This window comes from Rhipicephalus microplus, chromosome 6 (assembly GCF_043290135.1).
Source record: "Rhipicephalus microplus isolate Deutch F79 chromosome 6, USDA_Rmic, whole genome shotgun sequence".
NCBI classification, from domain to species: domain Eukaryota; kingdom Metazoa; phylum Arthropoda; class Arachnida; order Ixodida; family Ixodidae; genus Rhipicephalus; species Rhipicephalus microplus.
This window is the reverse complement of record NC_134705.1, coordinates 143045350-143061660: the sequence shown is the minus strand read 5'-3', so window position 1 is coordinate 143061660 and position 16311 is coordinate 143045350. Positions and strand designations below refer to the sequence as shown.

Here is a 16311-nt window from a genome sequence, read left to right as displayed (position 1 = left end):
TTAAGATGGCTTGTTGGGCAAGTTGGTATATAGTCTTGGTGGGAACCCCAGCAGCATCAACAGAATGCAGAAGCAACCAAGGCAAAAAAAGACAGGGACAGGAAGGACGCTAAGCTGCCAAGTGGCGTGTCTACTACACTGTTGGTATTCCCACCTAGATGTTATTGGCCTGGAGAGATTTTAGGACTATGCAGCTCTTATCTGTGTTGTTCAATGAGCACTAAAATATACAGCAGTAACTTAGAGACCCTGCTACATTTTTTAAGTAGTCATCTAATAGCTATTTAAAGGAGTTCATTGTCGTACGAATCGACTGCCGCAACAATTTTCAGTGTCAAGTATGGCCAGAGTTAATGGGGTTGGTCGCGTTTTTAAGTGCTTTCTGTACTAGCGAGCGGGCTGAAAACTACACAAGCATGTATAAAAAAAGACAAGATTAGGCAGACCTGTTCGCCAGCGCGCGTCGCCTTTTTTTTTTTTCTTGGAATGCTAAGCTACTTGCAGCGCGACGAGCGAACATCGCCGCATATTGGGACGGCCGCGGTAACATTGCCCATCACGGGGTGTCATATCAGCCAGTGGCCGTCCACTTTGAGTTTATGGCACGGTTAGGTTGACGGCATCATTGGGGGGAGAGAAGAGCGAACGATTTAAAGATGTTTAAGAATTGTAAATTCTGTTTCACGTGCTGCGCTATGTTTGGCTCACATGCCCTGAGGAGCCTATTCTTACAAAAATTTTTGTTGAGTGTCTGCTGAATGCCTGTATACAATTCTCAACAGAACAACCAGAAATCCTGATTAAATTGTGATGAGTTTTTTTGATGAGTGCTTGATGAGTTTCTGCATGTATTTGGCCACCGCGTTTCTGATTACTTCTTGGTTACTGCATTTGTGGTGCGTTCTTGATTACTGCGCTTCTGGTGCGTTCTTGGTTACTGCGCTTCTGGTGTGTTCTTGATTACTGAGCCTCCTGTGCATTCTTAACTACTCTATTTCTGCTGAATCTATGAGGTGTTTCATTAAGTCACAATTCTGACAATATCATGCTGAATATGTGACAACTTTGTGTCAACTTGCTTCTTTGCAAAATTTTTCCTCGGATCAGAAATTTCACCCGAGATCATAACAGCTAGGACCGCAAGACGGTACAGTTAAAGTTGGCTGGTAGTTATGCCATCCACTGCCTCTGCTGTGTACCCACAAATGTATGTAGGACTAGCATTTGCATGGATGACAGTAAGCAGGATGCAGTGTATTCAGCAAATATTCCTTTAATATATTGTACATACATAGTGTGCGCAGCACATCACCTCAGCTCTCGCGCCAACATCGGTGACAAGCTATTTTTCAGCTGCAGTGTAGAAGTTACAAACTTGCTGCATGTGTAGCCTGTAAAAAATGTGAAAAGGTTGACAGTTTTAAAAAAAATAACTAAGTAAATAACTAAAGTAAAGTAAAGTAAATAAGTAAATATTTGACATTGATTATCTAAATGGCAAATACTGTGCAGAATGGACCACTTTATGACTGTTCAAGCTGAACCAGGAGGCACTGCCCTACATGAATGGTGGCACATACATGCACCGTAAAACCTACAATAGTGTAAATCACAGTTAAAAACAAAAATGCAATTTGTTTTTAACCGGGATTTAAAATATTGTAGGTCTTCATAGTTTTCATGGTTTAACCATGAAAAAAATTAATGTGCACAGAAGCTATCTTTTCATAAAGAGACTTAAAATATTTTATACTTAATTACTGCCTGCATTGCAGGACACCGTTCATAAATGGAATACCTAGCTGCACATCTTAGCGATCATGAGAACACACTGAACAAGGTGGAAAAAAAAAAGGGAATGTCACAAGAGCCAATGTTGCGACACATGGACTTGACTTGCCTTCCATCAGATCAACTTGTTGAAACACTACCGATAGCAAAATTTCAACACTTGGGACAATTCGTTAAGTGCAACAAATGATAACGTAACTAGTCATTTTTACTAACTTATTTATTCACTACCATCTTGCAGCAGGTGACTTATCGAAGCTTGCCAGCCTGAACGAGGCTTTTCCCCCAAACTCGAGAATAGCACCCTTTTTATCCCTAACAAGGGTGAGTTGGGATTATTGATGATGCAACAGCTAGTCAAATCTTGCATTTAGTAAGCACTTTCGTGACCCACAAAACTTTCAGCCTGGCATTTGCAATTTTGCGATCCTTTACAGAAGGTGTTATTACAACATGCCATCAGCAAAAATAATTCATACAGTGAATGTTATGCTAACAGAAGTCATGGCAATAGTGATTTGAACTAAGAAACAGATAAAAAATGGCAGAGCCACATTTTGCTTTCAGCCCCGCATACACACAACATCAAGACACAAATATGAAATCTGAAACAAGAATATGAGAAAAAAAATTACATGGCATCATTAGTAACTCACCAATCACTGCGTTGACTCTGACTGGGTCCAGTGCCTCCTTTACTTCGGCATTCTTATTGGCGTTGCTGCCCTTGCCGAAGAGTGATTTGCCAAGCATCTCCTCCAGAGTAAAAACACCCCGGAGAAGATGCCTGGCGAACTTTGTAGGCCCATTGCAGTGAGAATGGAGGCGCTCCAGGAGCGTTTTCTCAACCAAAACGCTTCCACCGATGTTAACCTGCATACCACAGAAAGCATCCGTTGAGCAAAAGAGCAGTTCCTTTCCACATAGCAAAGAACAACTATGACGTTTCAATTTTAACATCTGGGGTAAACAATTTTCGGCCACTATTTCTTTTTTTTTCAGCTGCTGTTTGAAACCACCACCTCAGTATCGAAACAGAAACTGTCTTTTTTAAGGTGGTGGTATTAAAGGTGTAATGATGTATTTCTAGGCACCATGATACTCTTTTCAGAGTTCTCGACACAAGCGCTTTTACTTACAGCAAAAATCCAATATATTTAAAATTCATGTCAGTACTCCTTCAACAGGCATATTACCAAATAGCTCAAGGAGTGATCGCAATCATTTTTCGAGACACCAAAACAGAAAGATGATGTCGCAAGATGGAATTCCGGCTGCAGTGGCATCATTTCGATGGTGGAAAAATGCTAGAGGCCCGTGTGCTTAGATTTAGGTGCATGTTAAAGAACCCCCGGTTAGTGGAATTCCTGGAGCCCTCCACTACGGTGTCCCTCATAATTATATGGGGGTTATGGGACCTAACATTTATTGTTATTGTTTTATTTTCACCTCCCATGCTTACCAGACCTTTGCTTCATTAGGGCCAGCCTATTTCATTTTCTAGTTGTAGCTGGATGAGTAATTTACTATCATTCCATTTTATGAACTAGTGCTTTTTAAAAACCTATACAGATATCCAGCTACTTCACAAAGGAAAGAAACAAAATCATGGGGATTGCTTTTAAATTGCAGACACCATGATCGTGTATTGACAATAGCACACGCATGCACACAAACACCAACAAAGGAATGCTCTTTTCGGAATGTCTTATTTCGTCTAGCATCATTAAAGGGGTCGTGAAAAGTTTTCCGAAAATTTTCAACTACATGTGTATTCGGAATCCTGGTCGTCCTTTCAATAATAAACACCGACTCGTTTCATCATACCAGTTCATTTAATAGTTATAAAACCACAATTTCGGTTTCCGAGCTCTCACGTCATCCTAAGTCAGCCAATGAGAATTCTCCGTCGTCGACAAAACATGACGACGACTACGCCTGCTCAGCCATAGTTGACCGAGGTTTGCCGCATCATACTGCTTCCACTGTCGCGCCGGAGGCGCCCATGCGATCCTAATGTAGCAGTTAGTAGATCCACTCCGGGTGTTTGAAGCTTGTGAACGCGAACATCGTTTGCACTGCGATAACTTGTACGACACTGTCTGACGATGCACACGGTTGGCACATCCAGGACTGAGCCAACCAACCAGTAAGAAAAAACTACACCACTGCACCGAGAGAGCGAAGGCAACACGGAAAGCAAGATGTAAAGAAAAAACATGTAACAGAGCCGGGCAGGGCGGAGGCCCGGATGTACTTGAAAGCAGAACCAAGCAGATCAATTGCTGTAGCTGCACAATATGCAACTCGGTGTGCAAACCAGTGGTGTTATTTCTTTATTTTCTAGGTTTCCATAAATCTATCATTTTTGAGCGAAATAAAGCTAACGCTGTGTTTACAACCTGTATTAGGATGACGTCACACGTCAGTGCTTATGGCGGCCGGTGAACCCAAGACAACTGCGAGTTCAAACGGGCGTCATTAATTATAGACTGAATATTACACCGAAATATTTCAGAATCGGCATGTCTAATCCGTATTGGAGCAGAAAAAAATTACAACCGGGCAGCTTTATTTTCTTTTCACGACCCCTTTAACAATAGAAAACATGCACAAGTTAACCCAACAGCAAGTGCTGCTGAAGTACCATGATCAGCAATGCTGCTATGTTCAGATGAAAAAAAAAATACTGGGCAAAATAAATATCATTACACGGTTTTATGTGGAAAAACCACGACAACCGAGCACTGACAAGACAGACTGGGGCAGCAACTCCTATTTCATTGGTAGCACAACACACACATTGTGAACATTCTAAGCTTAGGCCTCAGTACAAGCCCGTTGGGTACAGTTTCAATAGCCAGAGTTAACGTTTATGGCATCTTGAGATCAATTGTGCTGCACAAGATAGCGTGCCACAGAAGCAACAAAAATAAAAACAAAAAAATTTTTTTTTTTCAAAATTAGGAATACTCGCCCTTTCGGCTTCAACAGCAGGAGATGGGTCTTTCTCAGTCTTCCTCAAGATTTTTCTCAACTTTTTCACCATGTCATAGGAGTCTAAGGGAGCACATGAATGCAATCACGTTAATCAAAATGCTTGCACAAGTGATAATTAAAGTAAGGTTTGGTCTGCAGTAAATGAAATTGTGGAAGCAATCTTGAATGTTACCGAAGAAGAGCAATGAAAATTCAGAATGTTTCACCTTTAGAGCACTTTGAACAGCACTTTGTTGCTCTGCTACAAGGATAACGATGTGATTTGCAACAGTGACCTAAATAATGAACTTTTTGTGCTCCAGTTCTAATTCATCAAATTGACAAACACACTGAGATGGACAGTAACATATCCTAGTGAGAATGTGTAAAAAAAGAAAGACGTTTTGGACATTTGTTAGTGTAATTACAGTAAATGATGAACAATGAACTAAGGTGCTGCTATCAGTATAAACAACAAGCCTATTGGTGCCATAACTTTGTGTCTTAGTTAGTGGACCATCCCTTCATGCCTGCCTTTTACAGCAGCTTTGAACAAAGGGTGTGGTGTTCTTGTGAACAAGAATGATATTAAGGTAACAAAATGATTAGAATGTAGAGATGACATGCCTTGTCGACTGCAGAGTCCAGCAACAAAACACAAGTCGTGTTAAAGCATCTTTGTTCCTTTCATATGAACATTAGTTAGAATGTCATGAGTGCACATGCAAGAGTAGGAGTCCTTTATCCAAACAGCGGCACATACCACTGTCCACAGTTATAAAGGGAATATACTAGTAATCAATGTACAACTTGATGCTCCTCAAGTGGCGACCTTTTCACAACATAATGTTAAAACAGTGCGTACAAAATGTTGCTGTACATAGCAAAGCAGAAGTTTGATGTACCACTTGTAATGTCTAAGGTAAATAAATTTTAGTTTTGTTCTTTTTATTATGAGTTTCAGCATGACACGGCATGCCAGTAGCATTATAACTACCACTCAGTTTTCAAAGCCAAAGAAGTTCTTCATATATCTAGTGTTTCTATACCTAGTCACCTCTATCCGACATGTAAGGTAGAGTCAGTTTATATATGTATCCGATTAAAACAAAGTTTCACTTAGAGGGAGAAACTAGTTCACCCATAAAAGCATGCATAAGTGCAACTTAGAGGGAGAAACTAGTTCACCCATAAAAATATGCATAAGTTTAATGGCACAAAGTTGAATGTACAGTGTTTTTTCCAGCCTGTACGATCGGATGCACTCATCACATGGCCATAGTAGGTGCTGAGAGTTATGATGGGAAAGGTGGTGCACAAATATGTTTCACAACGAGGCACTCAAGGGCGAGGAAACATGAGGAACGAATAAGAAATCTTCGAAGGGTTCCACATAACAAACCTAAGAGACGTGTCGGTGACACATTGTCGTGCCTCTCCAATAAATAGTGAACGTTCCTTAGAGCCACAATAGGCAAACAAACAATTATCAATAGAGTGTTGGGGTTGAGGATTCGGCTAGTTGGTTTATGGTTGCAAAGAAGGGGAAAACGCGGCTAAATTTTTAACAGGACACAACGAAGCCCAGATGACCTTCCTTGTGTCCTGTCGCATATAGGCAAATAAAAATCAGTTCAGTTCAGCACTTTGGTCGTCTAGTCTTTAAGTCCTGTCAAAAATTCAGCGATGTTTTCCCCTTCTTAGCAACGGCTGTTTGCACATGTACCAGGTGGGTGCCAGAAGGTATGCATTGGTGTTTGATGTGTTCAACATTTCTAATTGTAAATGCGAGTTTGTCCTATTGCTGTCTTCTCAATGTTCATGTTTTCCGCAGGCGTTTACACATTTTACAATGTACGAACTGGTTCAGCTTACCACCTTGCTAGATGCAAGGTTAGGCACCTCTTGCATTTCCTCAGGCAGTTCCATGAAGGAAAAGTTTATAAAAAACTGAGTTTTGGCAACACTGTGCACTGCCTAAATACAGATGGCCAAGCTAGTTTACAAATTAGTTGCACCATCCAATAGCCATTCAAGCTTGATCAACAAAAGAAGAAAAAAAGGCTGGAGGCTGCTTACCAAGCATGTTTTCAGCAACTTCTAGCCGCTTGCGCAGCTCCCGGACCTCATTTTCAAGCTCTTTGACCTGCTGTGAGGCACTGCAGGCACACTGAGCACCAGCCTGAGTAGGGAACTTTTTTTGAGTACATGGCTTCCTCTACTGCCACAGCATCCACATGGAAAATTGACTAGCACACAATAAGCTGCTCCTCTACTTGATCTGAAACCTACATGTGCAATTGTGAAAGCCTTGCATGCACAATTACAACCACAGTGGAAACCTGCGACTAACAACAGTAAAAATATGTTGCATATACAGACATTCAGCATGCACGACAGCCAGAACAGCAGGGATATAGGGACGAAAGGATATGACTGCTGGGAAACACAGAAGTGAATACAAATGTTTGAACAGCGTATAACAAAGCAAAATGAACTCTCATTTCGCAGAATTATCAGCTTTCAAAGCTACAATACCTTACAACTCATACAAAACTCACAGTTGTGATCACCTTTGGTCGTGAATCGGCCCTTGCGCCATAAAACATCAAACATCATCATCATCACAGTTGTGATCACAAGTATAGAGGCCACGCGAACGTGTGGCAGTTTGCAAGTGCGCACCGTCTAACGGCTCGTCACCTGCTGTCGAGAGTATGACAGTGCACACAGACGGCCATTCTTTCCAGCTGGCCTGCTTGCTGCAATCTATCGCGGAGGCTGATTATTGGAATTAGCGATTACTGCCACCAGTAATGCTGATGGCACAGCAGCCATGGTCCAAATTGACCCTTTCCCAATAAATGGAAATGGCTCCTAGCAACGGGATTCGAGATGCCTGCCAAGCAGGCAACATTTCATCGTTCATGTTAAGGGGAGTGCTTTATATATGTGGCTGTACATGCTCTCAGAGATGGGCTTGTTGCTCTTCGAGGTCTCTTTAACAGATTCCAGATGTGGCGTTGCAGTAGGCCATGGACAAATAAATCTACTATTTGCTCTTTCCTTGACCAGCACTCGTGGTGGCATGCTTGCGGAAGCTTAACCGGCAATACACAAAATCCACTGCATACCTTTCGCTGTGTAAGTTCAAAGATAGTGTTTGTGCGCTAATAGAAAGACGTCATGGCACAGTTAAAATACATGAACATGAAAATACATGAAAATACATCAAGTGAGTGGCTAGCACTTTTTCCATAGTAAAGTTATGCCAGCGATAGCAATCTGCAACGTTTCAATTTTATGTAGTTCGGAACCAGCTCAGAGATCGGACCAAGAAGTTTGAGGATGCTGCGCCGCTGCTTCATCATGCAAGACTACCGGTGCCAAAATCCACAAATGCCCAGATTCAGCCCACGTGCCAGTGTGCAGCAAGCAAGCAAGCAGGAAAGCGAGATAGAAAGGCTGAGCATGTGCACTGTGAGACTCTCGACAGCAGGCAATGAGCCGTTAGATGGCGTACGCATGCACACTGCCACATGATCGCGTGGTCTCCAAACTTATGATCGTGACTGTTATTAACTATATTATGTAACATTGGCAGGTCACACAGTTATTTTATATGTAGCCTTTTCAGTCTCGATTTACAATGAACTGTTTGTAAGTATTTGAAACAAGGATATTTTAATAAAAATGTGATACAGAAACTAGAGCAGAAAATATTGATTCATACAACAAACATTTAGGCCAATTTAGTACGCTCACCATAATTGGAAAAAGATTTTTTCAAGGCCCTTGGGGACTTAACGAGCCCCTCGCCCTGGTAAGTCACTAAAGTACAGTTGTAAACTAAATACTGCTGTCCAATAAACACCTTAACAATTGAATCAACTGGGGCAATTTACTTTGGACAGAAATGCGCAATGTTTTTAGTGACGTGCACCAACACATTTACATTCCCTCAAACATAGTGGAGTCTTTCTAGCAACTGCATTTTTCTGTACTGTTTGGCACAACGAGTGTCATGGTATCAGCAAATGTTTCCTTGAAAGCGGTGAGATGTGAGTGCAGTGCATTCGGCACTCCGGCGCTAAACTCTACCAAAAGGCAAACAAGAAGCCGCAGGTAGTTGTGTGAGCCATTTCAACTAGCGCTGTGTATGCCTGTCTGCGGACACGACTGACAGACGGCGCAGTTCGCGTTGTATTCGTCGGGCACACACACACACACACACAACTCAACTCGATGCGCTGGTCGTGCTTGGCCCGCACGGCAATTAAAGTCAACACAGAACTCGCCTCGTTCGGCGCATTCTCCTCTCGAGGCACCTCCTCGGCACTGTGCGAAGCCGTGCTCGCCAACCGCACCAGCCTTGTTCGCCGGCGCTCCATTGTCCTTTCTAACCCTACATTAAGCAGTCTTTAGGCAACAGAAAATACTTTACAGCGAGCACTCATGAATAGTGGCATTACTTACCGAAGTCCAGCAACTCGGCGTCCGCCGCCGGCTCGCCCTCCTTCCAATTTACCGCTACCACGGTGCCGCGTAAATTTACAATGGCATTTGCGTCCATCAGCAACTGCAGACTTACGCTGGTGTCCACAATCGCTCGGACGTTGTACACATCCCACAGTGAGGACGACACCCACTTAACTAAAATATGGCTCATGTTGTGCTATCTCTTCCTCAGTCTCACACCGAACGACCGAACTCGTAGTAACGCACAAGCTGTACACGCAGAGACCAAGCACTCGTTCCTGCGTGCGCCACACGTGCTCCAAACAACAACTCCTACGTCACAGCAACAGTATCGGAAAGGTTTGAGAGGCAGTTTCGAATCGTTGTCGCACGTACATTTTGGAAACGTATTTGTAATAAAAATAATCATAAGCGTGTTATTTGGTTAGTTTTAATTTAGTATGGTAAATAGTACTTATATAAAAATATATAATACCGCACTCGTTTTTTATAATGGAGGTTACAGACTCACACTGCGCCAAGTCTAGCCAATTCACAACTCTTTGTTCCGAACGAGTGCAGTGCAGGAGAATAGCGTGACAACGATAGATGTTCTCTGACAATGTTGCGAGAAGACGATCGTATTGATAACTCTTCGGTCCTTAAGGTTTTCTGGTCTTCCATGGAACGGAAGCGAAAATACAACCTATATATTTCGGACCCAACGCACGACGTTCCTGTGCATTCCAAGCACCGTTCGAAGAAGACAGTTTCATTGGATGCTTCACCGCTACCCACACTACAAAATGGAAGTGCTCAATCGCCTGATTTAGTCAGTGTAGTTGCAAGCGAAGAAACGCTCTGTGACCGCAGCCACCCTCCTGTGAACGATGACTCCGACTGTTCTGGCAAGTCCGTGGAAAGTGCGTGTATCAAGTCACCCGACCCAACTGATGTCGACTCGCCGAACACGGATACAAGCAGCGAAAGTTCGGACGCGGAAACGAGTGGAGATGAAGCGCACGCATGTGAGCCATCAGACGGAAACGCCGATGTGGTGAGGCTTATACCAGTGTCACACGGTCACTTTCGATCGTAATTGGGCCGGATCTGGATGAAATTTCTTCGTCGTGATATGCTCGTTTACGCAAGCTACCGAAGGAAAACTATCATAGTTGACAAACTTTTTCCCGATCGCGCCTAATCACGATCAGCAGTGCACCGTGTGGCAGCGGTGTTTATTAGCATGCTTCTTCATTGTCGCCGCAGCTGCCAGTAGTCACTGAGCCGACTGGTAATGCGACTGTTATCTGCAGTGTAAGTGATGCCCGGCGGCGTTTGAATCATGCATGCGAACGCCGCCGAACGACTTGTACTCTCGTAAAGACTTAAAGCAAGTAAGCCGAAAAGCTCGCATATATCTATCTCTCGCTCCTCAGAGTGCTATCTCATACCTTTACAACCAGCGTTGGCTACGGTCTTTTGCTAATCTTGGCATAATTTTATTTTCACTTCTGTACAATGCGAAATGAATTTTCCCAAACAAGCCCCTGCGTGTGCCTGCTGTAGTAGCACACATAATCAGCTGTGCAAACGCTTAGCAAATTAACTGACATAGCTATCGAACACATACTGTTAACAATGTATGGATGGATAATAACCCTTTAGCTCGGGCAGGAGCTCACGCCACTTCACCGTGGCTGGTAACATCTACTGTACTTAGTCGTAACGGAGGGTTAAATTTTACTCTGGTCTTGACTTTAGCCACCAATCAGATAGCCTCCATTTGGTTGCTTTCACGCACTTAGTCTACTTTCCCTCCACTATCCCTAAACCCCAAAGCTGCCAAAAAAATATTCCTTGTCCCATTGTTGTCATGTCGGCACTGCAGGGTTAAGCCCTTTAGTACAAGGTACTCAGTTGTTTCCTCCTCCTCATCACATGCCATTTCCTTGGTACATGGCTCGGTATTGGCCTTGAGGGCGACCACTGCAGAGGCCGGTGCTGCTGTTGCAGTGATGTAGTAAACGGCATCACGTGACTCGCCTATGCCATCGTCAGTGCAGCGGGCTCGCTTTCAACCCCAAGGCAGTTAATTTTCTTGCCAGTACAGGTTTGTTCACTGCTCGATATCGCAGTGCTGAAAGCATTTGAGTGAGCCTAACGTGAATCACCCTTCGAAAATGTTGATGCCGTGAAAACTTCGTAGATCTGTACACATGGGAAATTTATAACCTTTATTTGCGCCAGGCTGCATTGTTTTATTTTCAGCCTTGTTTGAACCTCTCACCTCATACACAAAACCACATTGCCAAAGTCAAGCCTGGAACCGTCACCCCTCACCGAATCATTCTCACCACTTTGACCTGTTGTAATTCCACAGTGCTCTATGTTCCATCACAGCTGCGATCCTGCTACCTTTAGTTTCTGCTTATGTACACTGAGATAACCGAACTTATCTACCTCCAGCATAACCCCCTTTATTGTAAGCTCACTGCCAATATCTTTAAATATCATGACTGCGGACCTTTTGTTATTAAACATGACCTATTTGCCTTTTCACCGCAGATACTTATCAGGCCAATGCAAACCCTCCTTTTTGTCAGCCGCTAATACGGTATCGTCTGCGTGCGTGAGTCCTGGTAACGACTGTTCAACGCAATCCCCTTCCTTAACAAAAGATAGGTTGAAGCCAAGTCCACTCCTCTCTAGTTTGGCCTCTAATCCTTGCAGGTACAGCATGAACAATGAGGGAGAGAGACTTGGAGCGCGCCAAGAAAACAAAAAAGCAAATAACAGGGCCTGGTGACGGCCCTGTTAAGTGAACTCAAACTCCCCGTCTAAACAGCCACTCGCTTTTCGTACACACAGCATTATTTTACATTCACCATGAACACTAAAATTATACAGTGGAACGTCAGGGGCCTTCTCAGAAACCTTGACGACATCCAAGAACTCCTACCCCAGGCAAAAATCTTTTCCAAGTGGAACCACTTGAAGTGGATTATTGAACCTGGATTTGAAGTGGAACCACTTGACAAGTGGAACCACTTCAAATGGTTCCACTTGTCAAGTGGTTCCACTTCAAATCCAGGTTCCACTTCAAGTGGTTCCACTTGGCAAGTGGTTCCACTTCAAATCCCGGTTAAATAATCCACTTCAAGCGGTCCCACTTGGCAAGTGGGACCACCTGTCTATATCTACTTGTCAAGTGGTCACAGGAACCGCTTGAGCACTTCAGTGAAAACTGTAAACAGATATTAGTTTTAATAATTTATTACTTTACATGAGTGGTATACTTCAAGCATTTAGTTTTCTTTCTTCTTGTTGCGCCGGATGTCCTGTATTTTCTGCGACAAAATTGTCGACAAGTTATCCACTGTTTCTTTAACAGGAACACCCTTGCACGAGCCCCAATGTGTCACAGTGTCTGCAAAAAAAAAAAGACAGAAATTAAAACAGGCATGGGAGTCGCATAATTATTTACAGCACAAATCTACCACACCCTTACCAATAATCAAAGCAACCTTGTCTGGGCTCAGCTGTTTCCGCACTACCGCAGTAGGATTTTTGTAATCCTTGGGGGCTAGCTTCCCCCCATAGCTGCGTTCTGCCAATCCTTCACGGCCCCATATGGCTTGGGCCATGTCCTTTACCACAAGGGAAGGTTTCTTGTGGCCCAATATTTTCTCGGCTTGCTGGCTCCCGATGACTAGACCATTTTTCACATGATACTGCAAGTCAAAGCAAGCTGATTAGAAAAGAAATGAAGAGAGCACAGCGATCCACTTACCTTGCCACCACCAATTTCTGTGAATGGAACATCGGTGGCCTTTGAGTCAGCTGCCGATGAAAAATAATAAGTGAAGTTGAGAATTACATCAAAATGATAGCCTTGACACAATGATATTCAAAGCTTTTGAGCTTCTACCTGTGGGCAGTGGCTCTCCAGAAGGCTTGCATTGGCTCTGCAGGCTTCCTGTAGATGTGTCGACACATGATGCCAGCGACGTTGCTGTGGGAGCTGGGTGTGATTTCTCAGCTTGAACTTCTCTGCGCTCAGTCTCCGGAAAATCTGTACACAGTAGAGAAAAAGTAGAAGCAAAACAATTTACTGAGGCTGTTATCAAGATACAACTCTTTATTATCTAGTGAAAAGGCTGAAGGTTTAGCTTTTTGACCAGCAAGAAAGTTTCATAACATTAACATTCATGCAGGTGAGCATACTTCACCTGCAGGGGACTGCTGTGTCTGCTGTGCTTTCTTAGGAGGCGGGGCACTTTCGCTTGCCAGTGTTCCTCGAAGCTGCGAGGCACTTTTGCTAGTAAGTGTCTCTCGAGGCTGCCAGACATTTCCCCCTTGTAGCATTTCTACAACTGAAAAGATAAAAAAAAATTATAAAGATTTGCCAGTAATACTATGAATCAATATAAAAGCCTATAAAGTAAGGTGTTGCACTATCAGCTTCAAATTAAAAGTGAACAGTGGAAAGCATTAGAAATGATAGTCATCCAGTCAGCACCGTTGACAGATGCGCAATGCTCCAGTTTGGTAGCACTGTGCATTTCCATAGTGATGACAGGGCAGCACGCACTGTGCCACTGCTCATGCTTTGCACAGTTTGCATTTCATTCGATGCTGATAGTACATGCCACAACAATCTGAGAAAAGTGTGCATTTGGATAAATTAGTGTTAATGACCCATTCGACATAATCATTTCATCAGATGTACAGGGCTAGAAGAAAGCCTGAAATAATTAGTTGTTGGGGTCTAACATCCCCAAACCACTATATGATTATGAGGACCGCCGTAGTGGAGGGCTCAGGTAATTTAGACCACCTGGGGTTCTTTAATGTGCACCTATCTAAGCAAACATGCTTCAATCATTTTCGCCTCCATGAAAAATGCGGCCCCCAAGGCTGAGATTCAATCCCGTGACCTGCGGGTGAGCGGCAGAGTGCCTTATCCACTAGACCACTGTGACAGGTTGCATTCTACACTGAACAAAACCATGACAATGCAGTTTGTCGCAAATGATACCTACACTACTTAAACACATAATTGCGGACGTGCAAAGAAAATTGGTACTTATCTTTCAAATCATCAATACATCGCTGCACATGGCAAAATAAATATTATGTAACTCGGCCTAAACTTTACCGTGCAAGCAAGGGCTGTTTCATAACTGAATTTAAATGGCTATACTCAAGGCGAGTTGTATCACTGTGTAGATTTAATTACAAACCGTTCATGTTTATGGGTGTGCGGTGTCAAAAAAAAAGTTATATAAATCAAAGTAAACAAAAGCTAGGAAGACACTGATTTGTTTGACAAATTATTCAGTTAATATTGCGTTATCTGCTCCTGACATATATTTATACAGCAACATACATTATCTTGCACTTTGACATCAGCTAAACCTGTCCGGTAATGACCTTTTTGACGTCACATTTCACGATACTCTGTGGAAATTCAGGTAACACACACCACTGAAACCTTTTAGATTCTACCAAAGCCACATTTGACAACAAAGATATAGCAATCTAACAAACTGCGGTACACTTACTCATTGAAAGCTTGCAATCCATACTGTCCAATCTTTCATTCATGGCAGCAACTGTCTGTCTCAGTTCATTCCGCTCCCTCAGCGCTTTTTCGTAAGGCTCCTGCCAAGTATATTTCTTCAATTTTTTCTGGTTATGGCCGGTGATCTCGTGCCTTTTTGAAGATGACTGAGTACAACGAATAGTAAGGAGTTGAAAAAGATTGAATAAATTCGAGAAGTGTACATTTTAATGCTTACTTGAGACTCTCGGGCAGCTTTATTTTTTTCTAGCGCACTTGAGGCATGCTGACTCAGTATGCTCTCATAAGCAGCGCTTTTGGATGCTGCCTGACTTTGTTTGAGTTTTTTGTGTGCCTGCAGAAAGAAATGAAAACAAATAAGCAATGTTCGACTGAAACATGGCAAACGTTTAGAGCACTTAGTGTAGTACCTCTTTTGCAGTCAGTGTGCTGTTTGCTGCTGGCTGCTGTAAGTCGAGGTCGATAAGCTCTTCTTCATGCTCAATGTCTGAAGCATTTATTACAGGCCGCGGAAGACGCTTGTTGCTTCTTTGCTTATGCAACTCTTCTTCCGAGTCTGTTATGCACAAATATAAAGTCAAAATGCGTCAATATTAGATTGGAAAAGCTGCAGGCGATGTTTAACATGGGCACACACACATACACTCAAAGAAAGGTAAGAGTAAAGTGGGCTCCTTTTTGTCCCACAACAATAATTGTCGTCTTGCGTCATTCTTGTTGCATTATCGCCGCGCGCCCAGCACTCTACGGTCACGAACGGCGCGCGTTGTCAGCGTGACGTATATCGTTACTGGCAGGAAAGAGGGCAGTGCCGCGTTTTCAAGAAAGGCAGCGCAAGCAGGCCAGATGAAGATTATTTCTACTTCTTTAGTGTGTGCTTAACATCAGTTCTGCACCACTGAGAAAAGCAAATTTGTTCAGCATAGGTATTACATTTAACACAAAGGCAACAAGCTAGAGCATCGAAATTTCTGCATGGTATATATGTGTTGGTTAATACCGTGCGGCCGGCAAAAGCTGTTTAGCAAATATGATGACTCCCAACAGTAATCCCTCAAGCAGAGAAGCATAACAATTACGAATAGCATTATTTGTAGACCACACGACTATAAGCAAGTGGGAGCATATGCTCCTCGATTGCTCATGTGATATATCAAACAATGTGATATGTGCGATGCGTTTGGCATGACGCTACTTATGGTGTCAAACCGCAATAAATTGCTAGCTTCATTTACTTACCTGCCAGCAGCAGGATTCTACAGGTGTACGATCCTGTAATATCCGGGTCTTCGTCGATCCAGAGTGTGGTATACACTTTGGTTTTGTTAAAATCGTCCTTGTTTACCGGGTGGAAGCCCTTGATATTGTGGACGGGTACTACGTACTCTTTCTGATCAAAGCTATTTAAAAACCGCACTAATGCGTACATATTGCTCACACGTACGCCGTGTTATGGCTGTGCACCACGAGAAAAACGTGCCTGAGTCGTTAGCACT

At 43.1% G+C, this 16311-nt stretch overlaps 1 protein-coding gene and 1 long non-coding RNA gene across 2 annotated transcripts in view; one reads left to right on the top strand and one right to left on the bottom strand.

The window, feature by feature from the left end:
* Positions 1 to 7166: 7166 nt before the first annotated feature.
* The window catches only part of LOC142765582 (uncharacterized), a 29223-nt gene continuing 20078 nt past the window's right edge, over positions 7167 to 16311 (top strand). Inside the window, exon 1 of the long non-coding RNA XR_012884324.1 lies at positions 7167 to 10285. This is a non-coding gene — a long non-coding RNA (uncharacterized LOC142765582). The remainder of the gene's footprint in view (positions 10286 to 16311) is intronic.
* Positions 12489 to 16244, bottom strand: LOC119183470 (uncharacterized). Its single transcript, XM_037433703.2, has 9 exons — positions 16055 to 16244; positions 15226 to 15371; positions 15033 to 15149; positions 14796 to 14961; positions 13461 to 13604; positions 13160 to 13303; positions 13022 to 13071; positions 12740 to 12962; positions 12489 to 12658 (listed from the first exon to the last, which is right to left on the bottom strand). Exons 1-9 carry the CDS (start codon positions 16242 to 16244, stop codon positions 12537 to 12539), a joined length of 1302 nt encoding a protein of 433 aa, XP_037289600.1. The 3' UTR covers positions 12489 to 12536.

Excerpts from the sequence above, each read along its gene's own strand:
- LOC119183470 (XM_037433703.2), bottom strand. The coding sequence starts at position 16,244 with ATGTACGCATTAGTGCGGTTTTTAAATAGCTTTGATCAGAAAGAGTAC. Across the intron at positions 15,372-16,054 it reads TAGAATCCTGCTGCTGGCAG|ACTCGGAAGAAGAGTTGCAT; the intron begins GTAAGTAAATGA and ends TGTGCATAACAG. Across the intron at positions 13,605-14,795 it reads GGATTGCAAGCTTTCAATGA|TTGTAGAAATGCTACAAGGG; the intron begins GTAAGTGTACCG and ends TTATCTTTTCAG.